The 26,731-nt window shown below is 40.1% G+C and overlaps 3 protein-coding genes and 1 long non-coding RNA gene across 4 annotated transcripts; 2 read left to right on the top strand and 2 right to left on the bottom strand.

Annotated features, from left to right (window-relative positions):
* Window positions 1–877: 877 nt before the first annotated feature.
* Window positions 878–6,412, top strand: MAT1A (methionine adenosyltransferase 1A). The gene is made up of 9 exons (XM_053449859.1): window positions 878–1,125; window positions 3,381–3,458; window positions 3,652–3,774; window positions 4,131–4,243; window positions 4,365–4,508; window positions 4,637–4,855; window positions 4,963–5,145; window positions 5,242–5,375; window positions 5,913–6,412. Exons 1-9 carry the CDS (start codon window positions 1,032–1,034, stop codon window positions 6,013–6,015), a joined length of 1,191 nt encoding a protein of 396 aa, XP_053305834.1. The 5' UTR covers window positions 878–1,031; the 3' UTR covers window positions 6,016–6,412.
* A 1,910-nt stretch (window positions 6,413–8,322) lies between these two features.
* On the top strand, window positions 8,323–13,030 carry LOC128468187 (uncharacterized). Its single transcript, XM_053449882.1, has 6 exons — window positions 8,323–8,438; window positions 9,701–9,765; window positions 10,386–10,497; window positions 10,603–10,721; window positions 11,600–11,714; window positions 12,320–13,030. The coding sequence occupies exons 1-6, from the start codon at window positions 8,375–8,377 to the stop codon at window positions 12,493–12,495; spliced, it is 651 nt and encodes a 216-aa protein (XP_053305857.1). The 5' UTR covers window positions 8,323–8,374; the 3' UTR covers window positions 12,496–13,030.
* LOC128468191 (uncharacterized) lies at window positions 12,707–18,273 on the bottom strand. Its single transcript, XR_008345819.1, has 2 exons — window positions 17,877–18,273; window positions 12,707–13,917 (listed from the first exon to the last, which is right to left on the bottom strand). It is a non-coding gene; the product is annotated as an uncharacterized LOC128468191 (long non-coding RNA).
* A 4,019-nt stretch (window positions 18,274–22,292) lies between these two features.
* On the bottom strand, window positions 22,293–24,484 carry LOC128468182 (pulmonary surfactant-associated protein A-like). Its single transcript, XM_053449877.1, has 5 exons — window positions 24,457–24,484; window positions 24,124–24,293; window positions 23,736–23,855; window positions 23,169–23,246; window positions 22,293–22,897 (listed from the first exon to the last, which is right to left on the bottom strand). Exons 2-5 carry the CDS (start codon window positions 24,281–24,283, stop codon window positions 22,521–22,523), a joined length of 735 nt encoding a protein of 244 aa, XP_053305852.1. The 5' UTR covers window positions 24,284–24,293; window positions 24,457–24,484; the 3' UTR covers window positions 22,293–22,520.
* Window positions 24,485–26,731: the final 2,247 nt, after the last annotated feature.

The following is a 26,731-nucleotide window of genomic DNA, read 5'->3' as shown; positions in this document are numbered from 1 at the left end:
AAAAATAATACCAGATTTTTTTAAATATGAGAAAATAGAATTTCTTTTAATAATATCAGATTTTTAAAAAATATCCAGTGAAGTATTTTTTATTATTATTATTATTAGTGGAGATAAATTGATTGATTATTAGTGGAGATAAATTGATCTCCAACAATTGACTGTGGCTCCAGAAAATAGGAAAATCTGATTTTAGTTGCATTGAAATATTTGAAGACATTCGTATTAGAGATTTTTTTAATTTAAAAAAAAATGTTATTCTGTTTTTAGTCTAAAAAAAAAAAAAAACTAGGCATTAAAATTAAAGGTTTTCCAGTATTTCCCGATCTTTGGCGGTCCCCCCCCATAAAAACTGTAAAAAATGCTAATTTCCCATTGTGCAGCGCTGCGGAGTATTATTATTAATAATTGTTATTTTTAGTACTACAGATGACTTGAGTTTGAAATGTGACAAAGTGACAAAAAAAAGCCAGACTATGACATCACAGCCTAGCGAGCCATCCCTTTAATGAATACTCTAATTTGCATGTAAGGGTTCATGATGATGTCATGAAGGGGTGGTGCTGTTATTGTTAACGTCGATGTTATGATGTCAATTATATATGTTTACGTACATTCAAAAATTTCCAAAAAAGTTTAAACATTTCCCCAAAATTTGGAATTTGTAAAAAAACAGAACCCCCCCTCCCCAGGAAGCTTGAAAACAACAATCATGTCCTCGATCAGTAACAATTGTTATTGGGTTAATGTGCAGTCATACGCAAACAAGCAAAGGCATGCTGCGTTCCTCTGCCAAACAAGACACGTCTTCCCAGTCTTCTCCCGTGGTTATTCATAAACCTTCGCTCCCCGTATATATAGAGCAGCCCCAGCCTGACTGACGGGTCAGTGTGAGACACGGCCGTAAGCGGACACTTCCTACAAAACCCCGCAGCCACCACGTTACAGTCTACCTGCCGGCGACTGCTGGATCCCACACGGTCGCCTCAGAACTGTCAGCTGTCGGCCCGACCGTGGAGAACGAGGACACCATGAATGGACCGGTGGACCGTTCGACCGAGGAGATGTCCCCAGGGGACGTCACCTTCATGTTCACTTCGGAATCGGTAGGAGAAGGTCACCCGGGTAAGTAAAAGATCGACGTCTGGAGCCATGTGTCGTCTAAATCCATATGGGAACCCCGGTAGCCTCCTCCGACCCTCTCGTAATTCTAGAATGTAGACCACAAACTGTGGACGTAGAAGAACATCTGATCAATTTCTTCTAGATGTCTCCAAATGGACCAGGGTCTTACGTTTAGAACACAGATTAAATGTTGAATACAGGTCCTGTAATTCACCGAGACGCGTTGTGGATTGGCTCCGCGCCCAACAATCTGTTGTACAAACTTCTATGAATCCAGTGTAACATTCCTTCGAGCGGGTCAACCGCGGCGTTGATAGCCTCCAGAGATATCGGAGCAGAGGTCTACCGTTGTCCTGAAATGGCATTTACGCATTCAAACGTGAAATGGGTATCTCTCAAATCTTTTTGTTTAAATTTTAAATATTAAATAAAAAATAAATAATTTTAGAAGGCATCTCAAATTGTCGACAAAAAGAATAGAAGATAGCAACCAAAATATAAAAAAAATTATATTTTATATCTTTTTTTTTTCCCATTTTTGTATCTGCTAACATATGTTGACTTGAGACGGTCCCTCTATAGATGGTCATAGACGTAGGTGCTGGTCTCCTGTGCGTGTGATGATCAGGGTTCCTCATTAGAACCTTGAAAACCTTACGTTTTTGGTCTTCCTGCTTGAAATCTTGTGATCAAGAATGTTTTTTTTGTGTGGGGGGGGACATCGAAACATCAGACTCTCTGTTGTGCTTGTAGGCCATTTTAAATGTAGTACGAGTTGTTAAGCAGCGTGTATGCGTTGAAGGACTTTGAGCGTGTTGCAAGCGGAGGCTCTGTGACTACAAGCTTCTGTTTACCGAAACAGGAGCACACAACACTTTGCTAACTTTACAGGTGCCCACGTCCCTTATCCAACGCTGGACTCTTACCACACACCGAGGCCTTGTAACGCGCACGCGTGCGGCTTATCACGAGCGAGAGCAAATATCTCAGTTCTGAATCAGAAGGCAAATACCACGTAAAGAGAAAAAAAAAACAGGAGTGAAGGACACCTACAAACAAGGCAAAAACGCAAAGCTAATCTGTTTTTGGAACTTGGTAGAACAAATGGATATTTGCCGTGTTAGCTCAAAGAGGACACGGAGTCTTTAGTCGACGTTGATGCTTTTTATTGGGCCAACGTAGGAAAATACGCAAAGTTGCATGAGCTTTTAGAACTTCAGAGGTATGTTCTTCAGATGGAATGGTGGATAAAGGGAGTCTTCTTCTGGTGGACCTCAGTTGAAGAAGATTCCTCAGATGAAGTAGAAGTGACCCCAAAGGTCCCAATAGCTTATGAAACATCATATCTTCCTCCACATTGGCCCAATAAATGATATCAACTTCCAGTGAAGATTCAGGAACTTAGAAGGAGTAGAAGGTTTGATGGTTGTCTCAGAAGGACTTCTCCGCTTTAACCCCCACCCCCCCCAAAAGTCCTTAAATGACATCCTCATAAGCTTTCTCTCAGGACAGTCAGTTGTCACGCGTGAGAGGAATAGTTCGGACATTCGGCTTTGTAACCCCAGATGGGTTTATTTATAGAATGGATTATCCCGTCACTTCCAATGAACGTTACTCGACCCGCTGCATCGAAAGCGTCTCTTGATCACTAGAAAGAGGAATAAACTTTCATAAACATTTCTATTTTAACTTAGTTTTTTTTTATGGAAATCTTTAAAATATTTCTTCTTAGTATTTCTTTTTGTAATTTATTTAGTCACCATAGAGTGTTGATAATAATAGTTAAAATAGATCAAGTGATTATTAAAACTCACTTCTCCCAACTATCTTAATCCAAAACCCCAAAACATGAGATATTAGACTTAAAATAATGAAAAATTCTTAATTCTATAAATTTACGTTGTCCCAGGTCACACTCCCGGCCATATATAATGACAACTTAGTAAAGGATACTTCCTCTAAACCGATTCTACTCAAGTTACCTCCTATAGACCCATCACTACAGACCCCCAACAGTCTGGTTTTGGTTAGAGGCACCATCATCTTGGAGTGTAAACCACGGTTGGGGCAACAGTAGCTTCCTGTAACTTTCATCAACCAAGTGACATGAGGCTGCTGGGTTTAGACGCAGAAAAGGTCTTTGACCAATTATTGCGTAGAAAAAAATTGGGGGGGGTATTGCGTAGAAAAAAACCCCAATGTTACGCAGTTGGCTGCTTTCAGCAGTGTTTAATGAAAAAAAAATCTCTTTTTAGATAAAATCTGTGATCAGATAAGCGATGCTGTTCTTGATGCCCATCTCCAGCAAGATCCAGATGCCAAGGTTGCCTGTGGTAAGATTGTCCATTGAGTCCATAAAACTTGTGAACCAATGAAACACAAGTTTGAGCCTTCCTCGTAATCTCCTCCTACTTCCAGTTTCAAAAATTGGATGGAAATGAAGCAGCCAGCAAGGAGGTGGTGAGGTGCACGGTGGGAAAGCTTGGTTTCCCCATCTTCAGCCGTATCTTCATCTTCTCCTTTTAGAGACGGTCTGCAAAACTGGGATGGTCCTGCTTTGTGGAGAAATCACGTCGAGGGCAGTCGTGGATTACCAAAAAGTTGTTCGAGATACCATTAAATATATTGGATATGACGATTCTGAAAAGGGTGAGTTGGCCGGGATGATTGGATAAAAGGGGGGCAAAAATATAGCAAAATCTGCCTATAAGCTCAGTTGGACTTCCAGTTGTCGGCTTCCGACCGCTTGTTCCATCATTATGTGGCTTTTCTATAGAAGTAGATTGTAGATGTTTCTTAAATAATGGCAAAACAACTTCAATTTAAACATTTTGGGTGAATGAGGAATGAATGCTTTAATTTAGAGGCTGTCGTCACTGGGACGCAGTTAAACTTGAGGTTCTCCTAAGAAACGTTCTTTGGCTTGTAGGCTGGTTTACTTTCGGGTTTCATCAGGTGTGTCCTGCATCGGAACGAAGGAATAATTGTTGGTTTTGTCGGAACAGGTTTCGACTATAAGACGTGCAATGTCCTGGTAGCTTTGGAACAACAGTCTCCTGATATAGCTCAAGGGGTCCATTTGGACCGAAAAGAAGAGGATATCGGAGCTGGAGATCAGGTTATTCATTCTTCACCTGTTCTTCTAGATGCATCAAGGACAACAGTTGATCTAAATGTTGTCATGATTCTGTGTAGTAATACCTTACCCCCAATACTCCCTCCAACCATTTGTTTTGTAGGGTCTCATGTTCGGGTACGCAACCGATGAGACGGAAGAGTGTATGCCCCTGACCATAGTCCTGGCTCACAAGTTGAATGCAAAATTAGCAGAGTTAAGAAGAAACGGAACGCTTCCATGGCTCCGACCGGACTCCAAAACCCAGGTGATCAAGACTGAAATGTCTGTCCACCTACGTTTTTGAATCGTCGTTTCTCTGCCATGCTGTTGAGCCTTTATTTAACCCATTGGTTGAAGAAAAATGTTCTTGATTGGCTTTCCGTCCTAAACCAGGTGACCGTTCAGTACATACAAAGGAACGGAGCGGTTATCCCCGTCCGGGTCCACACCATTGTCATATCCGTACAGCACGATGAGACCATCACGCTTACCGATATGAAGGAGGCCTTGAAGGATAACGTCATAAAGTCTGTAGTACCTTCTAAGTACTTGGACGAGAAGACCATTTACCACCTCCAGCCCAGTGGCCGTTTTGTCATTGGTGGGCCACAGGTAACCTCAACGTCCGCCATTTTTATATTGACCTTTATTTGTTCTACCATATAGGTAAAGTGTAGCCATTGGATAAAACAAATTAACTTTTTTAACGTATATTTAAGGGGGATGCTGGTGTAACCGGTCGAAAAATTATCGTGGACACGTACGGGGGTTGGGGTGCCCACGGAGGAGGGGCTTTTTCCGGGAAGGACTACACAAAAGTGGACCGATCCGCTGCTTACGCTGCCCGTTGGGTAGCTAAATCATTGGTACATGCCAGGTTGTGCCGCCGGGTTCTCGTTCAGGTATGTACTGTTTTCTAGAAAAATCAATAGAATCCAGAAAAAAAAAACATTTGTAGTGTTGTCATGTTGTAACGATACTTTAATTTATTCCGGAAGGTCTCTTACGCCATCGGGGTCGCCATTCCGCTGTCAGTATCTCTTTTTACTTACGGGACCTCGGAGAAGACCGAAAAGGAGCTGCTGGATATTGTTGAACGCAACTTTGATCTACGACCTGGAGTCATCGTTAGGTAAGGATTTTTTTTTTAAGCATTCGACATTCATATCTTGTGTTATTCTAGAAAGTCGATCTCCAGACAAGACGGCGCTCATGGATACACCAGAACCTTCTACTTAACGCCAGACAAAGTCGTTGGACTCACAACTGGAGACAGACAGCCAAGAGTCCTTAAATTTGACTTATGGTGTCTACTGGTGGTTGAGCCAACACAGGAGCTCCATGAGCCCAGCTTGTGGAGTCAGATCACACCAAGTCAACTGTCCATCAATAAATGTCCATCAATAAATGTCCTCTCATTGGCTCGGTGGCTTTTTAGTTTAGTTTTCCAGATCCCCATTGTTTCATTTGATTAAAATAATAATGGGGTTCAAACATGATACATTTTTGTGGCTACCCGGTCCTAAAGACCATCATCAAAAGTTGAGGTTTGTGCATTATTATTTTTTGGGGGGGGTTGGATGACCAAAATTAATCTCACGATTTGCAGACTTTCTATCCCATGTTTGGACAATCTCCTCACGTTTTTTTTTTTCTTGATCCAATGCAGAGATCTCGATTTAAAGAAACCAATTTACCAGAACACGGCGTGTTACGGCCATTTTGGAAGATCCGGATTTTCCTGGGAAGTTCCCAAAGAGCTGATTTTTTAACACTCGGCACACGAAAGAAGCTCCTGTCAATGAAGCAGCTCCCCCCCCCACTTAGAAATTCCAAAAGGACTGCGAAATAGAATGTTGTTCACCGATAATTCCAAAGGTGAAAGGAATTGCGAAAGAATGAGCTCGGGAATTATTTGCCTACAAACACGGAACGTAAAAAGCTCTCGAGCCAAAGTCAACACTACATCCCCCTACCTCGTGTTCCAGGAACCCGAGTTGGGTTTATATTATTGGCATCTGGATTACAGCCATTCAGCTATCACAATAGTCCAAAAAAATATTTATCAACCCAATAACCATTGAATTCTCCCCCCCCCGCTTTCTTGTTTCGACCACGTTATGTAAAATTTTTGTCAAGATGTCACAAAATAACAATTATTATGGAAAATTCGATGTCCGATATTCTCATGACTTAACCCAACTGGACTTTTTGTTTTATGGGTTGTATTGTTCCACAACAATAGTGAATGGTTTTCTGAGTATAACGTGAGGGCGGCCATCTTGGCTTCCTGTTCTCAGGATCTGCATGATTATGCCTCCTCATTGTTACCCTTCCCATGTTGTTGAGTTGGAGTGGAGGAGAAGGCCGAGAACTTCGGGACAGGAAATACAGATAATGCTACTTCTGCCACAGGCTGCCACGGGCCCCAGCTTCCTAGATGTTAAATAGTCCACTACTGTCCAAGTTTTGTTTTTTCATGAACCCAACGAGAAGGCTTCGGTATATTTGAATATGTGCCACCCACCACCCCGCCCTTCTAGATTCCATAAAGTGTTTCCAAATCCATAATCCATACTCATAGAGGAGACCTATATTATTTTCCAAGAGTAGACATTTTAAGTCTCATTTCAATTAGTATAAGCGACAACCTCCAATGTTTTCCTTCAAGGACCAACACAAGCTTTCTACCCGTAAGATCCACCATAGGTCTCGTCTAGAGTGTCTCCCGTAGAGACTCTTCAGTAAACGCCGTTAAGCAGAAATGTTTCGAACCCACAATGGCTGCTATTTTCAGGGACGCGATCTACCTTGGGTTTGATTGATTTGATGTCGCGGCGTACGGAGGTCGTCCTCGCAAACTGTCCACAGAAATACAGACTTCTTCGTCTTTATGCTGCTGTTTCCTAATTCATATTTGCTTTTTGGTCAGACCATAATTCGGTACGAGGACTAATTTGAAGATGTATTCATAAGCAATCCAATAAAAAGTATTTCGCCTTTTTGACTTTATGTTGCATTCGTGATCTCCATGGTCCATGGTCGAGCCAAAAAATCTAAGTGATGGTGTCCACTGCTATATAAAACAATAAAAAAATAATAATATTCAATATTTTTTGGGGAAGGAGTATGAATCTTGTAAATCTAATTAAAAATATTATCATTTATTTAAAAAAAATTAACAATGATGCTATTTATATAATGGACACCATTTTCATGGTGTAGGTGCAACAAAATGCTATATACAAAGTGACCAGAAGGTGGCGCTGTGGTACTACTTATTAAAACACAGTAGCCTTTAGCCAATTAAACCTTTTATTACGCTAATATAGGATATAGGATTTACAATATATATATAAAAAAAAATTAATTAGATTTTTGTATCGACTGTCACATGCATTCATCCTTAAAAACACAAGCACAAGGAAGAAAATAAGTCAAAATTCAATTATTTTCGTTATTTCACCCACAAAGTAATCACAACTCAGTAAAAAAACATCGTCTGAGTCATAATATTGACCAAGTATAGCAAATATTTACAATTTTTTTTTTTTAATTCCAGTATCAGATTTTAAATAAATATTTTCAAAAATATAATAATATAATGTTTTCAGGCAGCTGCCTATCAGCCTATCAGATTCTCGCTCTGTTATCTGATCCCCGATCTACTGAACACCCCCGACTCCTTATCATACTGCCTGTGGGGAACAATAGAATGGCTCGGGCTTAATCACCCAGCTGGACTCTCTGACTAATGAAAGCCTATGGGGAGCGGACTTCATTAGCATTGCCATAAAGCATCAGCTCAGTGTGGTGTTTGAGCCGGGAAAGTCACATGACTGACAGCAATGGCAGATAAAGGGGGTTTATTGGGACAAATTGAGATAAAACCAGGTTTTTGTCAATCCCTCTACTTTCTGTTTTTCCTCCTGTATCATTGATTTATTTTTTCAGCTCAGTGGGTTAAAATTCACTTTTTTTTTTTTGCGTTTACGGGAAGTCACACTGCCTAAAATATCAAGCATTGGGCAATAAAGGTCAACCGGTCAAGGGCAAACATAACAGCATAAAGAGTAAGAGCGGAGGTAAAATGCCCCACAGCTACTCCGTGCCACGTCCCCAGCCACAGCCATGGAGTCAAAATTCATCCTGATCGGCGTTTTGATTTTTCTTAGCGTCAGCGTCTCTAACGGAGGTGAGTGGACTTTCCCTTTCCTTTATTAATACTGAATTTTAGATTCAAAGATCTGAAGATCCTCCATGGTTTATCTCTACCACTTCGGCTGGGAGGCTGTTCCACTTATCTACCACCCCCTAAGTAAAGTAAAACCTCCATAGCCTCTGACCCTCTATTGTTAGATTCTGGCCCCTTATTCCAGTGTTTCTTCCCCCTTCTCTCCTGTCCTTTGTCAAATCCCTTTAAGCATTTTAATGTCTCTCTCCCAACCCCTCTCTCTCTTCTCTCCTCCTGGACATTTTGAAATCCTTTAGCCTTTCCTGATCCATTTCCATTTTAGTCGCCCTCCTCTGAACCAAAATGTTAATATCCATCGGGAGAACGAGGGGGTCTCTAGAACTGCCCCCAACTCTAGATTAAGTCTGATCAGTGATCCGTAAAGGGGCAGAACCACCTCCCTCTCCATGCCCCCCCTCAGTATACAACCCATCACCCTGCTTGGTTTCTTCCGGCCCTTTGTGCCATGCCTAATGACCTTTAACCCCTCTCTTCTGTTGTCGACTTTGAATTTTTACGTCCCAAGTGCATTACTTTACAATTAAGGTGAAGCTGAAAGCATCGCATGCTATGTTAGCTCACCGTCTCCCTCTATTGGTCAATGCCAGTAACTGCAATTGTTCTAAGAAAGCAGCCTGTAACTTCAAAACTGAAAGCTGCTTTCTTGGTATTCTAAAATGCATAAAATATTATTTATTTTTTTTTTAATTTTAGTCCATTTGAATGCCACACATTTAGAGTTTTTTTTTTTTTTATGTGAAAATTGCAAAATATTATTATTTTTGTTATCATAACAATTTTTCCTTGGGTACTTTTAACAACTCGATAGCCGCAAGAAAAGATATGAACTGAAATAATAATTATGGGGAGGATCGCAAGGTCAAGAAGCAACAAAGGTTCCTCTGGAAAGCTTTTAGCATAATTTAAAAAAAAATAAAAAAATCTATCGGACTCGTTAATTACGAGTTTAATCTCCCGAGGACCTAATTAAGGATTATTCTAGGTTCTCTAATTCTTCCATTGTAATCAATGTTGTCCACGAGAGGCCATAATCTAAAGATAGAGGACATTTAGTTGGAATGGAAGGAAGTTTTACTTCGACCGAGAAGGTGGTAGATAAGTGGAACAGCCTCCCAGCAGAGGTGGGATAGACACATGGCTCCTGAATCAATCGCTTGATTTATTACTCATTTATTACTTATTATTATTTGCTTTTCTTTTAGCTTCTGTTCACCTCAAAGGAAACACCACGGCAAATATTACAGAAGGTTTTACCAATAAAACAGAGGTAATTTCTAAAGCTGTGGTTCCACCTCTTTTTGTAACTAAATACAACATTTCAAACACTATTCCTAGTCCTGCCGAACGCTCGAACCCTACCCAGAAATAACTATTTAATAGAGTATTTTTTTTTTTTTTTGCCGGGAATGCTTTATGATCATGTGACATAAAAGCAGGTGCTGATAGGCTGTTGGCATAGAAACGGGAAAAAGGTTGGCCAATGTTTCTGTGCTGTTCTTATGTGACTAAAATGTGAAAGGAAAGAATAAAATAAAAGATCTATTCATTAATAAAGGTTTATTAGCGTAACATAGCTGATTTTACGGCGATGCTAATGAAGTCCGTCCTCCATAGACTTTCATTAGTCAGAAAGTCCTATTGGTGATTAAGACTGAGCCATTCTATTGTTCCCCACAGACAGTATGATAAGGAGTCGGGAAGGGGTTAGTAGATCGGGGATCGGATAACAGAGCGAGAATCATACAAACGGCTGATATGCAGCTGCCTGAAAACATTATATTATGGGGCAAAAACTAATATGTTGAAGATATATTTTAATCTGATACTACAAATAACATTTTTGGGGGGAGAACTTCCCTTTTACTTTGTTCCTTTCTCCTTTTAAAGCCTTTCGATGACCTTCTCGATGCGTTCGTAAATCTCATCAGAAAAAAGGTTAAGATGTTCATTGGGACCATTCAAGAAAATCTTGATGTGAAGAAGGGCAACTTGACGAGAGGTTCGACCCCCCCCCTATTTCTTATAACCCCCCCCCCATTTGGTTCTTCGGCATTGAAATGATTTCTTATTTCTTCTTCATCTAAAGTATTTTCCTCTTTTTAAGCCTTTTGGCAGGTTTTGACTCCAAGCAGTTGCCCCAGGCCTTTGGTTCCCAAAAATGGAGGGTTAGTGTGTGTGCACGCAGAACACGTCGCATTCTACTGCAAACCCATGTGCAACCAGGTATTCAGCTCTTTGCTTAGAGGTTCTATATGTCTGTGTTTCAAGGGGCAGGGCCGCCATAAGAAATATCGGGGTACAGCACGAACCAATAGACAGAGCCCTCCTGCCCTGCCCCCCCATGCTCTCTCAGCTGCCCCATCCTGTGGTAGCAATGAGGCCAGTAGGCTCTGGGGTACAAAACCCCAATGCTTTGGAAGGTGCCACCAGGCCCCTATCTTCAGGAAGGGACTGCCAGGCCCCTATCCCCACAAAAGAGCCCCCAAACCTCTGACAAAAGCCATCTAACCCCACAAGGTCTGCATGGGCACAGCCCAGAAAGGTCCACTCCTGGGGGTGACGGTCCACCATGGAGATTGGACCCGCTTTCTTGAATATATGTTTCTATTTTATTCAATTATAACTATATTTATATATATTTTTATATATATATATATTTTTTTTATATTTAGTTATATATATTTTTTTATATATTTATTTTTTTTATATATTTATTTTTATATATATATATATATATATTTATATTTATATATTTATATAAATACGTTTTATACGTACTCACTGGTGAAGGTGAGGCAGGACGCCAAAAGGTTGTCGAACGGGATTTTCGAGGTAATTTAGAGCAATGGCCTGGTAATGTTCTGCTCCCTTCGGATTATGACCTTTGACCCCTGGTCTAAACCTTTTCTTAAGGCCCACCAAGCCTGCCAGAAGTGTATACAGTCGCCTTGAGCACCTTTCTGTTTTTTTTTTGAGGAATTAGTTCATTTTTTGTAGAATAGCCCTTAACGCCCCTTTGGAAGAATTTTTAAATTTGGTTAAATTAATAAAATAAACTAATAATAAACAAAAACTAATTTATGTTTTACCTTCGCTCTAAGGGGTACGATTTCGCCTTCTTGAGACGGAGCAGGTTGTATGAAGAATGCGGAAGGCATACCGACTTTTCTTGGACGACCCAGTATATCGGCGGCAACAGATTAGCGGAATGCGTTGGTAGGTTCCGCGTCCTCGTCCGGCGTCCATTTTTAAATAATATTCTGGTTCCGTTCACGTAATTAAACGAAACTTCAGCTAATGGCGCTTACCGTCATTTACAAAAAGATAGAAGATGGTTTCTACGGCTCTTTTGTGGAAAAAACAAAATGGCCGCCAATTTACTCTACCAGGTAATTAAACAATAACGTTTTTATATTTCACATTCATGATGCTATGGCAACAAAATATTTTATCCTGCTACTGCCTTTTACTTTTGTCACATGACTAGATGTCATTGAAAATGATTTCTGCCCAAAAACGTGGCCATTAAAGGGAACAGAAGTTTGGACAGGTTAGATACAATATGTAGGCCGAAATGGCCCTAAATGCATTATGGGTATTCAGCATTTATCCTTGTAGCAAACTTCCTACTCTAGTAACCCTGCTTAATCAGGGAACATGTAATTTGGCATTAGATAGAAAAGCAGGCCCTGATAGGTTGTTGCCATAGACGCTCAAAAAGCTTCTGTGCTCCTTTTCTGCGATTAACCGTTCAGAGGAAAAAAATAAAATGCAAGTTCCGTTAAAATACTATTTTTGGATTTTATTTTCATTCTTTCCAGACTTTCCTTCTGCTGTCGCCGGAAATTCCTCCGCTTATTTTACCGACGAGACATGTCAACAAGCCACCAGCAAACCAGAAGCGAGGAGGAAATATAAAAACGAATTCATAGAGGAACTGAAGCAAAAGAATATCAAAGTGAAGCATAAGGAGGCCTTCATAATCTGCGGAGAATAAGAAAATTCTAAGAAAATAACTCTTTTCGTGAGGGATCGTGGGAAACAAAGGATAATTTCCCGATTAAAGCCAGAAAATATAAATACCAATAATTAAATAAGTCATGGGTGGTGTCTACCATTGGAGTCTACCACCATTAATCTGGGTATTCTTATTATTGAGGCTAAGCAGGTTCACGTGAAATCCACCTGAAATACATTTTTGCTCCATACCAGCGAAATAATATTTGATCTATACCTTTACATATCATTTTTAGAAAAAAAAAATTAATGTTTCTGCTCTATACTTTTAGATTACTGCTTGTTTGGGTCCTCAGGGGACCTGGAGAATACAACACAAGCGCTTCCCTCAAAAGATGTCTAATACTTTTATATACGTTTATAACGTTTTTATCGTTAGTCTTCAAGCTCACGTGTTATTACCAGACGAGGGCAGGTCGATCAGAGTATTTTATATGGTGAGGTGCTCTTGAGACTATCATCCAATCACAGATCATCACGGAGCAAAGACAATAAATGTGAATAATACCATCAAATCAGGTGCCCACACTGTCGATGTGCTCAAATGTCAAGTTTCTGCGTTACATCCTAAACAACAGGCTATCTGTACGAGTTATGTGATGACGTAGAGTAGCAGAAGAACCAACAAGCTATTCATGGTCAAGCGATCCTACATCTGTTTGATGTATGGTGTGGGCTTACAAGAAGCCAAAAGTAGTGGCCAAGAGTAGGCGTCTTGGATGTCCCTTATACATTTATTTATCATTTAGTTGATGGAATAAGGAGGTCTTGTGTTCCAGACGGTGGGTGAAATTGTACTCTGATGGACCATTATGTTGAGTATCTGGAGTCGGATGTCTCCAGATGCCTTGTGAACCCGGGCTAGAAGGCATGGCAACAAAAATAATGCATACAGCCTACTAGAAAAGTCTGAAATTTAATAGAAACCTACATGTCTAACAGTGAGGTGTGGAACTCCTTAGTCTGAAGCCATAGTTAGTGTAGTAACCACTGGTTTTGTTAACTGGCTGGTCCTGCAGGATCATGGAATTAGGAGGCCATTAGAGCTTCAAGGTCTATGGAGTCCAGCCATGCCAGATTATCTAGGGCTGCTTCCATTTTGGCCATAGAGCATCTCTATAATCCTTAAATTCGTGAAACGGAAGAACATCCTTCTTTCTCTTACTGCCCCCCCTTTGGGGGCTTGTCTTGGGTTTAAGTCCATCAAGGTCTCTGGAATGGTCCATCGTGTTCCATTAAACAGTTCCCGTTATGGTGATGTCCGGCATTCGTTTTTTCCTCCATATGATAACAACTCCAGCGGGGAACAGCATCAGGAAGGACATTATGAACACCGTGGCCAGGATAACAAGGAAAATAGCCCACAGTTCCAGTACTGCCCCCATATTTCCTTCTTAGGGACCTGTAAAAAAACAAAAATAGTGTCAGCCATAGACGCAAGCGGACAATTTTCTTTTTGACCGCCCTTCAACGGACCACAGTTGCAAACAGTCTCAATTTGATCTATACCGTTGGCAAGACCTGGCGTTGAGCATGCATGTCACACGCGTCCTTCTCTTCACATCATGCTTTTGTTGAAGACCAACATGACAACATCTGTTCTTTAGACCCGAACTAGGTATTATTTTTTGTTGCCTTCAGCTTTGTAGATCCGTGGCGACAGCGTTTTGAAATCCCACGGCCCTGTAACAATTCATGCTCCGTTGCGTTTTCACGTACGTCCTGTTCCCTTTCTATTGTATTACCGTTCCCCGAACAAACATTTTTTTTTTTTTGTAAAGCAAATCTATTTATAAATAAACAGAATCCCAGGTGATTCTAATTACTTCCTGCTATGCATTTCCCTGCAGAAGCAGTACATGCGTAGCCTCTGGCCGTTTCTTCAACGGATAACTTAACTGATTTCATTTCCACGTCTGCTAACAATTATTAGAATCATTCTGGTCTGAGAGAATCTCTTGCCCCGGCCTCGTAGGTTGATGGGAAGTTCATTGGGGTAAATAATATTATATTGGGAACTTCAAAGACAACGCACGTCCCCGTGCCCACCCTTTACTAAGTAATTATTATTAAAAAAAAACATGGCAAAAAACAATGTTACGCATTTGGCAGAAGAACGCCATCTCGTAAATATGGAGGCCACAAATGGGACCCAACATCTACTTGGAAGCCATGCATTGCCAACGTATCTGGATTATAGAGATAAGGTGTATTCCACACAAAGGGACCCCTGATATTATCGGAGGAGAGGACCGCCTCATTTGGTCCGAGGTCCGGCTGGTATGTAACATGGACATGGCATGATTAGAGGTGGAAGACCCGACCCATGGCATGACACCAGGTCTGTTAAGCTATATTAGAGTTGTCCACAGTCTAAGGACCTCACAAGGACCAAAATACTAAACTAGAGGAGGAACTTGAGCCAGTTCAACTCTTCTACTGGCAACGTCCAGCCTGATGTCTTGATGGCGGTGGGGCCATTTTTACACTACTGGAGTTTGATATGATGTCATAACTCCACCCAGCAAAAAGGCAGGGCAACATAATATTGGCAACCACCCTATCTCTTGACAAAGACTAATTGAAGCGTCGGACCCAATGATCAGGAGAACATATTCAAATTTATATATATTATTTTATTTTTAGTCCTCTCATATTAAGATACGTGGGAGGAACATTGTGAAACACAAAGGGAACGGGCTGTACTAGTTGCCCTGGGGCAGAAGAACTTAGACAACCTTTTTGGTGTGCTAGCTGACAGATTCAGTGGCTTCCATTCAAATTCCTGAATGCAAAAATACTATTTTGATAATGTAAGGTAACCCCATTATTCCATTTAGGACCCACCAGGAGGTCACCATCACTGGTGATCCCTCCAACTGGCCCATGATGCCCACTGCCCGGGACAACATGACCGTACCTGCGAAAATGGGACTGTTGGGAGGTATGAATTGGTCTTCCCAGAAGGGAAGGAAACCCATCGTAGCTCAGTGACCTCGGAAAAGATCATTTCCATAAACTTGGCTTTTTTTTTGTCCTCAGTAGACCGTCGTCAGCTGCGCACGCCTGCGATGATCGGTGATGACGAAATGTTTTTGTTTTGAATCATTGATACAAATCTTGGAATGAACGTTGCGACATGGGCCTGAGAATTTACCAAGATCAGATTCTTATTACATTGGCTTCCTGTTATTTCCTACGGATTCCTGCAACCAATGGACCTCGCCGGCAAGTTCAGCCCCGTTCTCCTATCTTATCTGCCCGTTTCTCCTGCTGTAAAGATTCAAACCTTAATCAGCCGTTGGCCTCGTCTTAGATTCAGGAGCCGTATGTCTATCCCATGCATGTTTAATCCCCCTCGCTGTATTACCACCTCTGCTGGGAGACTGTTCCACCTATCTACCACCCTCACCGTAAAGTCAAACTTCTTCCATTCCTTCTAAGCTTCGGACCCTCTAGTGTTAGATTATGATCTTTTGTTGTAACTTTTCTCCTCCTTTGAAATAAACTTCCTTCCTTCCAAGTGTATTATTTTACATTTATCAACGTTAAACTGCAGCTGCCACAGCCCTGTTGCAGATCCTTGTATCGTCTGCAAAAAGACATACCTTAGCATTTAGATCTTTTTTAACATCACTAATAAAATATTAACCAATTACGGGTCCCGATACTGATCCCGGAGGGGCCCCACTAATCATATTCCTCTGAGTATACACCACTAACTACAACTTCCTGTCTCCCAGCTGGCTGCTGTGATCACTTAATAATGAAGTGTTGGAGTCCCCAAAGGCACAGTGAAGGGGGGGGGGGAGTGTGTGTGTGCATATGATCTAACCCATGAGATTAAAGTCGTGCTGGCCCTGCACAATGCATAGTTAAATCAATTAGATTATTTTCCAGAAAGACTATGAACATTAAATAAAAAATAAAAATAAAAAAAATTCCGAGTGAGAAAATAAAACATATAAAATAGTCAATAATCAGAAAAAAAAATCTTAAAAAATTACAGTTTATTAGTATTTTAAAAAATATATTTTTGGGGATTTTTTCGCGACATCCTTCCCCATATCCCCCAAAAAAACGGTTTTTACATTTTTTAAAATATTAGAGCCAATTTTTGGAAACAATTTCTAGAAATAAATAAATAAATGTCCAATATTACGCCGCTGGTTAATAATTAAGTGAAATTCTAGTATATAATCTGATTAAGTAACGATTATATGTAATTACATTAAATTACATTTATATGGTACTGATATAGTTAAATACATACCTTTCGACAATGACCTTGCAGAATGTAAAGTTCAAAAATTGATTTAAGGTTCCCTGTTCCGGGGCTGGCAATGATATATATGTACAGAGAAAAGGAACCCTGTGCTTATATACCGGTATTTATAAGGTTTTACCGGCCAGTTTCTTGAGTTGACGGGACTGTCCGGCAACTGGTTTTGCCTCTTCGACCAGTCAAAAGGTCCAGAAAATTACGATTCTGCACTGGACATGTTCTTCTCGTGTAGATTTAAAGTGGGAGGCCATGGAAAAACACTCTTTGACACCATAGGGGCTAAAGGGAAAGCTCCCTTGTATGACTCTGTCTTCTAAGTCGGGGGGGGAAAGGGACGCGGAGTCCTGTTTTGTACGCCGGGGCAAGGTTATTTTTAGAGAGCCTTCGTCACGCAGGGAAAAGGAGACAGATTAAGGCTATAGAGAGGTTATCATTTTCCTCTGTCCCCCTAGGCTGCATAGGATAATCCTTTTACGCAATTATTATTAAAAAAAACACATGGCAAAAAACAATGTTACGCATTTGGCAGAAGAACAATGAATCTACAGACGATACGGTCTCGAAAACGAGGAAAACGGCCGATCTGGCTGTACATCAGGTTTTAAAAAAAATATATACAATGACTTAGATACTCCTTAGCGACGGTGATCACTCAGGAATCGCCTTCTGCCCTGGACAAGTTGTTTATGATAATTAAAGGGTAATTAACGTGCCTTTCCTTGCTTTCCTTCAGAGATAATTTTCAGTTTGGGTTAATAATAGCCCTGGACTGAGCATTGTGACATAAGAGTTTTAAAGTGGAAAATTATGTCAAATGCTTTTTTTTTTTATTCATACCTCCCAAGTGTTTTATTATTATTTTTTTTAATTTTTTTTTTGTGGTGGTAGGATTTTTTTTATTTTATTTTTATTTTTTAATTTAACATATTTTTTTTGTTTTCCAATTTTTTTCTCATTTTGCTTTTTGGTAAGAAAAAGCCTGAAAAAAATAACCCAGAAGAATAAAAAAACTAAAATACATACAAAAATAACAAAAAAATAAACAAAAAAAAGATTAATAATTAAGAGTCACCTACTGAAAATTCTCCGGTTCTCCTGTTCTCTGGATCCCGTTGTTTCATCTTCTTTCTTCCAATCTCTCGACATGATCGTGAACGATGTTCTTAAACCACAAACGTTCAAAAATACCAGCCAAAAAAATCACTTTCCGTCTTAAAACACCCCCGTTCGTTAAAAAAAAAACGAGCGTAACGAGCGCCTTGGTTGACGAAGGAACAGAGCGATTGTGTTTTTTCTGCTGTGTTGCAACGTTAAATATCTCTGGCAGTTCCTGCTGTGATATAATCTCTTGGAAAGGGTTCAAGCTCTTAATGACAGTCTCATTTCTCATTCTGAATTCCTTCGGCTCGGGCTGAGATTAAAAAGTGACAGCGATAATGCCGGGCGAACTCGCCAGGTAAACAAAAAAACGCTGCGTTAACCATTTGTTTGCCCAAAAAAACCCCAAAAGGGCTGACCTAACCCTAGACCTAACCCACTGCAGAAGAAATGTCCCCCATCGGTCAGCCGTAGGCCTAGACGCTGAGACATGACATCATCTCCCGGTGCTCCACCTTTTAATGACACTCATCTCCAGGCAGAAAGGAACTATGGAGCCCTCCATGGTGTTAGCTGGCCAGCTGGGAGATCTCTAATCTCCCTTCTAGGTTGTCCCAAGAGGACAATGAGCTCCCTGCCACCGCTTCAACACTCGTTCCTCATTGACGATTAAGGTTCTCCTGCTTTTGTTGTGATTGGGTAAGAACTTAATTAGGGCCCCATGTTGGGTAGAGTCACGCAAAATGGAAGAAGGTTAGGAAGACATCTGGTTGCTCCTGCCTACCCCCCCTTTGGTCCACACACCACCAACTTTGAGCAAGTTCTAGTAACTTATTTTTACACCTAGGGTAGCCTAAACTGCAAATTGAGGTTTCAGAATTCATGTTTTTAGATCTTATCAACATTTTACGCAAAAGAAGTCAACAGTTGGACACAGAAATATGAAGCCCAAGGCCACGTGGTGTCCGGACACAATTCAGCTATGGGTGGGTTGTACAGGGACAACATAGACCAGCAACTCTTCGACTTTGCTTTGTCTTCCTCAGGCCAGAGCTAGTCGTGTCGAAACATTGGCTGACTCCTCGATGGAATAAGAGTGAGTGTCAATTTCATGGATTCTCATCCAAAAACTAGAAGTTTAATGATTTTTTGGGTTGACTTTCCTATGACCAAACAAAAAATTGTGATGAGGACTAGAGATGTTCACCAGTGGACTAAAGCATGGACCTACATGTCTTCTCCAAAGCCACTTCCACCCTTACCGCTGATGTAACGCGTACTAGAACTTTGAACTCTAGAAAAGCAATCTTTTCTCAAGCTCCAGAAGCCCTCCGTCCGAAGCCGCCAGCTAGAGACCTCTGCATGCGCAGACCACATATAGGGAAGAACTTCCTGATGGAAATCTGTTGAACCTCCAACACGTATTTATTTGGCAGGCATAAGAAAACCTTGGCCCTGTTCGATAAATAGATATTTGTTTACACAGCGACAAACCCGCTTTAAGCATTCCTGGAACTAAATTGCGAACCAGACCAGGGCGCCGGGAGGCGGCAACTAAAGCTTAATTGTGTAAATGTTGACGATGATCCCATTGTCTCTTGGCGTTCGTCCGTGCGTGATTTTTTTTTCTTAAGCTACTGATTGTTATTGGAAACAAAACAGGGAATGCATAATTTTTTGGGTACAATTTCTGTATTTTTAGGTGCTTCAGCTATGGAAAAGAAATTGTGTAAGGACATTCGTTAAAAATAATAAATTATTATTGAATAAAATTATTAAGAACATTTCTTTTACAGATAAGTAGAAACCGTGAGCAGATCCTTTCCACCTTCATAGGTTTGGGGGAAATTAGGTTTTTTTTAGGCATTGGAATTTGTATTATTATTATTATTTGTATTATTATTATTATTATTATTATTATTATTATTATTTCTGTTATTATTATTTATTACTTTTTAACCGGATCTATGTTTTTTTTACAATATTTTCTTACATGATATTAAATTAAATACTCCCACAAAAAAGGAGTGAGCCAATCAAAACACGACTGTGTGTCACGTAGTAAAATTCTTATCGCTATAAACATTTTTAATTCATTCATTTTTATTTATTTAATATTTTTTTTTACAGACCCTCCCCCCTCCTCCACGACTCCCCACCCAGACTTTGCCTTTAAAACCTTTTTCTCTCTCCGTTCATGACCTTTTTTAATCAGCTGATACCCCAGAACTCTTTTGCGCTTAAGTTCCGTCTGGTAGCCACTCCAAAAATTTTATTTATTTTTAAAACTTTAAAAATTAAATTAATTAAAATTATTTAATTATAATTTTTTTTATTTTCATTTAAAAAACAAAAAAAAAACAGGTGTTTTTTGAAGCATAACCGAAACCAGTTGAATATTAAATACTGACCTTATTCTTTGCGCATGCGCATACGGGGGGCGTCAGTTACGGGGTCCGAGGTTCGATTCTACAGGAGACCCGTCAGGTAGCACCGAGCTGATAACCGATCTCCTTGGAATAATTTGTAGAACAGCAGATGGAGAATGAAATAGGTATAAACATTTGATATGATCGACGCGCATGTTTATACACCTGGATATTTCCCAAGGTTTTTTTTTTTTTCTTCTTAAAGGGGCAGGGACATTGTTAAAATCCTGACGTTGTAATGCAAGTTCGAGACGCGTTAAATGGGTCGGAAAGAGCTAACAACGGGGGGGGGGGATAAACATCTACAAAAAAAAGAGACTTAGGCAGAAATTAACCCTTTAATAGGCCATCACGCAGGCCATCACGCAGATCTTATTGCAGTGACTCGCAGCCAAACGGTCCTCATGGAGACAATATATAAATATATAAATAAATATAAAAATTAGAAATGAATTAGCCAAATAAGGAAAACAAATAAAAAAAAAATAAGAAATATCTACGGGAACCAGCACCGCAGCTAAATGGTTCTTATAGTCCTTATGGAAACGAAGATAGGTGAAGATATTCTGAATGGAGTCACCTGTATTCAAGCAGGGATATAGCAGAGAGAAAAGCACCAATCGGGAAGCTCAGATATCATTAAATTAAAGGGGTATATGAAGGATTCAGCTCCAGATTGTCTGACCCTGAGAATCTGCCCATTCACCCCAAGATCGGGGTAAAAGCCTGCAAATCTACCCATTTATCCTGAGATTGGGGTAAAAATCCTTATACTCCAGTAAACCAATAACAAAGCACGAGTTTTCCCAAATGAGAAGCAATCTAGGAGTCATTTGGTCATTAATGGGACACTCCAGCCATCACATCCACTATGTTGGTTGCATGTCCCTCATGGTCCTCATGGTGTCCCCCTTAATTATCTATGGGGGGATCTGCAGACCCCCCCAAATGCATCTGCCCCTTCACCACACTGAAATTTAAAGGGACCTCTTAGATACATTAAAGACAACTGAGAACTATGAAGAGATGACACATAGAGACCACACACTCTTCCTTCTCCCACCCCCCCACCAGTCCTTCAATCGACCTCACCGATGGGTATCTCGTTAAAAACACCGAGTCTCTCTCCTACTGGATGGCTGTTACAAGAATAAGCTGCTTTCTCAAGGTTCTAAGTGTGTCGCCAACATTTTATTTGAGGTTAAATGCCTTTTATTGTTGTAAAGTGAGTATTTCATCTGCTATTTAACTGAGCCGACCAATGGGGCTTTGTCACCTCTGATTCACAAACCACAAATTACAGGCAATGGGTGTTAAAATCTGTCACCGGCATCGCACATGTCAATATATATATAAAAAAAAATTAAAAAACCCCCCCCAAAAATCCGAGAAATTAAATATTGATGTTTTTGAAAGCGGAATTTTAAATAAATTTGCCACCAACTTACCTTTTTAGCAATTATTTCTGTTGTGTTTTTGTATTTTATGCTTTGCGGCAGGAATTTGGTTTATTTTATACCATAGAGTACCGAGACATAGACAAAATATTAAAAGAAATTGTGAATTTTGCTTATGGTTCTCTTCTGCCACCTGCTGGACAAACAGGATATTGTCCTAGCTTAATGGTAAATACCGCCCACCACTTACTCATATATAAAATGGAAAACTATCTCAATAGATTAGTTTTTTTAGCTTTACTTTTGTAATCCCCTACCCTAAATTGAGATCTTTGGATCAGGAGGTTATTGTAAAATTTCAGGAATTTTTGAATGTTCCTATTAAAAAAATAAAAAAATTTAATTTTAAATTATTATTTTTTTTTATATTGATAATTTTGAATTTTTTTCGGAATTTGTAATTTTTTTATTTTTTGTGTAGGGTGCAATTTTGCATATCAAATAGCAAAACATGTTAGAATGCCTTAAACGGTATAAAAAATAATGCAATAAAGAAGTTATATGATGCTTTTCATGAAATTTTATTTCATTGTTCAAGGGCATGACAATTTCAGTATTTGATACATTTTGTTATAACAAGAAATTTTGATCTCACAATATGGTCTGCGTTAGAATAATATACGCCAAGAACAGATTTTTATTTTTTATTCAAGATACCTTTGGCCGGCTTGTTGGGAAGAGCCGGACTTGATGTTCTCCTAGGTCAAAATGTACAATAATGAATATTTTTAGGACTTTAGAACTCACAAATGGTGAGACGATTTTGGTTGCATGCCTTGTCGTTCCAGGTCCCATCGGTATACATTTCAACGCAGTTTTCTTTTCCTTTACCGTTGGGTTCGTTCTTTCTCCAACGAGTGTAGGTAACCGGAAGCCCGTCTAGGTTTTGGAGAACCCCGGGAATTGCTCCCTCCCTGATTCCCAAATACGCGTATCTGTTGTGTTCTTTCACGATACTCAAGATGGCCTTGTTTTCCGCGTCGTTCGTAGGAGTGGCGAGTTTTCCACCGGCAGCCTTACACGTGTTTTTAGAGACTTCAAAATCCACCTCCTTGCCGTTGGTCGCGAATATCTTCTTTCCGACTGCTTTAATTTTGCCTTCCATCATAAGGACTGTGTAATACATAATTTGTATTGGTTATGTGTTCTAGTTCTGATATTCTAGCCCAATCTACATCATGACTCCTTATCATACAGTGGTAAATAGAACGGCTCAGTCTTAATTACCACTCAGACTTTCTATCTAATGAAAGTCTATGGAGGGACGGACTTCATTAGCATCGCCATAAAGCAACAGCTCAGTGTGCTGATTAAGCAGGGAAAGTCACCCAAGATATCACATGACTGACAACAATGGCGGGCCTCCCATTCAACAAAACAATACCTCCTTCCAGTCTGGATACGCGACGATCTATCTGTGACAGGCGAAAGAGCAGTAGCTTGTCCAACAAGGCTGGTGTACCTGGAACGTGACAACAGAAAACTATTTAAGCTGGTAGATGTTTGTTCATTTTTTTTTCTTAAATTCAGTGATTTTCATCAACACTACAACATTTTTAATTTTTGTAGAGTTGGATATCCATATTTCGACTACTCAACAATATGTACTTTCTAAACATGCTGAAACACATCTCCTAGGGATGAGCTTCTCCAAACCCCAAGTTTAGCATTGACAAGGAATTCCAAGTTAAGTCTTTAAGGGGAACAAACTTAACCCACGGGAAACCTCAGGGTTTCCAAGCCGCTGTTGGTTCCCCACCACTCGAAGAATGTTGATGGATCTTGCTGATAGGTTAGGTTTTGTTAGACCCAACTGAAGTTCCTCAACAAGAAAGGCCAAATTAGCCCTTTAAAATTAATGAAGAGTAGAATCCTAGTAAATAGAGCCCTTACCATCAGATTAGAACCAGACGCATTAGTTTTATTGGGTAGATATTTTTAGGTCTCTAACCTGGAAGTCCAATGTCTGCCATTTTCCCAATTGGGCCCTTTATTCCTGGTGCATCAATAGGTCCTGGAAGTACATCACTTCCTAATGGTCCTTGGTTGACTTCTGGTGGACTTTGTAGGCCTACATTTTGAGAGGACAAAAAGTAAAATCAAACAAGAACATGCTGTTGTATGTCATTGATATTGCTGATAGCAAGATGGCGGCTCCCACATACAGCACAACAGGAGATGTAAAACTACAACTAAAGTAAGAAGATGGAAATTATGATGGAGAATAATCTGGATTGTGACAGCTCCCCATTAAATTTTGATAGGAGAATCACCAACTCAAAAGAATAAAGAGTTGGCTTGATCTTAAAGGCCTACTTGTAGAATAAGTCGGTCAGTACCTGGCAGTCCAAGATCTCCTTTGACGCCGTCTGTTCCGGGGACTCCGATCTGACTAGGCGTCCCAGGGAGACCTGGGACTACAGCACATGGATTGGGTAGCGCAGCAAGGCACGTCACGTGCAGCGCTACCAGCAGGAGCAAAGTCTTCTTCCCAAGCATTGTCTCTCGTCTGCTTAAAAAAAAAGAACATAAAGAAAACCATTAAAAAAGAATGAAAAATGAAATAATAACTTGCATGCCCTCGCCTCTTACTTAGTAAATATACCGAAATAAAATTGGAAAATGGGGTATAAAGATAGAATGAAGGGAATGAAGAAGGCTGGTGGACCTACCTTTGGTGCTTCAGTAGAGAATGGTGACAGCCTGTATTCCACGTCCCTTTTTATAAGGAGAAAATCCACTTGATTAATTAGACTAAGTGGACATTCGATACCTCTTCAGTTTTGTGGGGTACTTTTCTCCGTGGCGACACTCGTCCGTAAGTACCTTGTGTAACTTTGACGTTTTATGCATTTACTAATGGCCTAATTTTGCATGGAGAGGTATTTGACATTACAAAAAAAACGTAAAAAACCCATTAATCGTGATTGTAAAATGCCATTTCTCGCAGGTTGCGCAGGTCAGTGATGCAATGGCCTCTCCAAACAAGCAGTCTAAGAGGAGAGAGCCTACAAATGGGGGGGGGAGGGGTTGTTGTTTGTCAATTAGAGCAGGGGGTTATTATGGTTTAATGGAAATTTTAAAATTTTTGGGATTTTTTTGGGATGTCTTATATGGAATAATAACTTTGGTCTTTTTTGTCAAATTCATTGTAAACACAAAAGTATATCAGAAAGTTACATAAAATTTACAAAAATATGAATTATATATATAAATATTAGTTACTGCATATATATATAAATATAATTTTACATTTTTTTTTAGAATTTTATAGAGTTAAATTGTGAAAATCCTATCTTTTCTTGAGTACCGTGGCCAACGCTCTACTAAATAAAAATTATGATAATGAAAAAGTCCACAGCCACCAAATTTCAATCATTCCACAGCCCCAGGTCACCACGCCCCAGCCACCAACTTTCCACTCCACTACAACCCCCAAGTCACCCCTCCACAGCCCAAAGTCACCCCATCCATAGCCCATTATTCCTACCTTGGAGCTACGAGCATAGTCCTCTTTTCCTCCTCCTGTGCGGGGTATATACCATGATGACATGACATGGCCTCTTTAGGTTGTTAGAAAGAACATATGTGTAGCCCATGTATAGATCAATATATATATATATATATAAATGCAGTTACGGTTGCTGGCAGGTGTTTTTTTTCTCATTAAGCCTTGCTGCGGGCAAGCAGCAGGGTTAGGATCCAGATCCCCCGCAGCGCTGCAGAGGAGCTGGATCCTCCTCTCCGGCAGCCGGTGGACATCTGCGCCCCTGCGAGGTTGTCTGAGCGCATCGTGCATATGTTCACCGACAACCTCTGCTGCTGTCTTTCATTTTTTTTATTCTAATTATTTGTTATACATTTTCTTTTCATTTTTACTAAACAGTTTGTTTAAACTTTTTTCTTCTTGTTGTTTTTTATACAATTTCTTTTCATTGTTTATTCTAATTATTTATCATAGAGTTCCATTTTTTTTGTATTTAAACAATATTAGTAAAACCAAAGAACATTTTAAAAAACTCCTTAAGGTTTATTAACATACCAGGTAACAAAAAAAGCCCTCTAGAGGACCAGGCTGGAGTGAAGATTGTATTAGTGATTATAAAGAGAAGGCTGTGAGAGGACACAGCAATCTCCCCTTTGTCACCAAGAAGCATCGGACGGTGTATCAGAGACCATGCAAACGCTCCAAGGCCCTGCTGGGGTTTCTAATTATACCCTCTTTGACTTATCACACAAGGTGCGACCAAGAATCCAGGGCTGTTGTACCCTGAGTCCTGATCACTGGACATTGAAATGGACTCCAGTGATGTAATCATGAAATAACCAGTTTACCCTATACTTATAGTCACCCGGAGTCAGGGACGGATCCAGAGCCTGACCTTGGAAGGGGCACTCACACTAACACACATCCAGACACTCACACTAACACACATGCACTCACACTAACACACATCACGACACTCACACTAACACACATGCACTCACACTAACACACATCACGACACTCACAGTAACACACATGCACTCAAACTAACACACATCACGACACTCACAGTAACACACATACACTCACACCAGCACATATCCAGACACACACCCAGACCCTCACACAAACATACTCTGGCCCTCAAACTAGCATTTCCAGGCAAACACATTAACATACCCAGGCGAAGACCCATGTTCACACACTAATATACCCCGACACACACACTAACATACCCCCACACACACTAACATACCTAAAGACACATGTTCACACACTAATATACCCAGACACACACACTAACATACCTCCACGCACTAACATACCCAAAGACACATGTTCACACACTAATATACCACCACACACACTTTCACTAACACACCCAGACACAGACACACATAATACTCATAATAACATACACAGACACACACACAATAACATACCGAAAGACACGTACACAC

This window comes from Spea bombifrons, chromosome 11, assembly GCF_027358695.1.
Source record: "Spea bombifrons isolate aSpeBom1 chromosome 11, aSpeBom1.2.pri, whole genome shotgun sequence".
Classification (NCBI taxonomy): domain Eukaryota; kingdom Metazoa; phylum Chordata; class Amphibia; order Anura; family Pelobatidae; genus Spea; species Spea bombifrons.
This window is presented reverse-complemented; position numbering and strand designations above follow the sequence as displayed.

What these genes read in the sequence shown, in the direction of transcription:
- LOC128468187 (XM_053449882.1), top strand. Translation starts at nt 8,375, where the DNA reads ATGGAGTCAAAATTCATCCTGATCGGCGTTTTGATTTTTCTTAGCGTC. An exon ending in GTTTTACCAATAAAACAGAG is followed by an intron (nt 9,766 to 10,385) that starts GTAATTTCTAAA and finishes CTCCTTTTAAAG; the next exon opens with CCTTTCGATGACCTTCTCGA. An exon ending in CAGATTAGCGGAATGCGTTG is followed by an intron (nt 11,715 to 12,319) that starts GTAGGTTCCGCG and finishes CATTCTTTCCAG; the next exon opens with ACTTTCCTTCTGCTGTCGCC.
- MAT1A (XM_053449859.1), top strand. Translation starts at nt 1,032, where the DNA reads ATGAATGGACCGGTGGACCGTTCGACCGAGGAGATGTCCCCAGGGGAC. An exon ending in ATATGACGATTCTGAAAAGG is followed by an intron (nt 3,775 to 4,130) that starts GTGAGTTGGCCG and finishes TTGTCGGAACAG; the next exon opens with GTTTCGACTATAAGACGTGC. An exon ending in ATATCGGAGCTGGAGATCAG is followed by an intron (nt 4,244 to 4,364) that starts GTTATTCATTCT and finishes TTTGTTTTGTAG; the next exon opens with GGTCTCATGTTCGGGTACGC.
- LOC128468182 (XM_053449877.1), bottom strand. Translation starts at nt 24,283, where the DNA reads ATGCTTGGGAAGAAGACTTTGCTCCTGCTGGTAGCGCTGCACGTGACG. An exon ending in GGCAGACATTGGACTTCCAG is followed by an intron (nt 23,247 to 23,735) that starts GTTAGAGACCTA and finishes GTCACGTTCCAG; the next exon opens with GTACACCAGCCTTGTTGGAC. An exon ending in CGTATCCAGACTGGAAGGAG is followed by an intron (nt 22,898 to 23,168) that starts GTATTGTTTTGT and finishes TGTATTACACAG; the next exon opens with TCCTTATGATGGAAGGCAAA.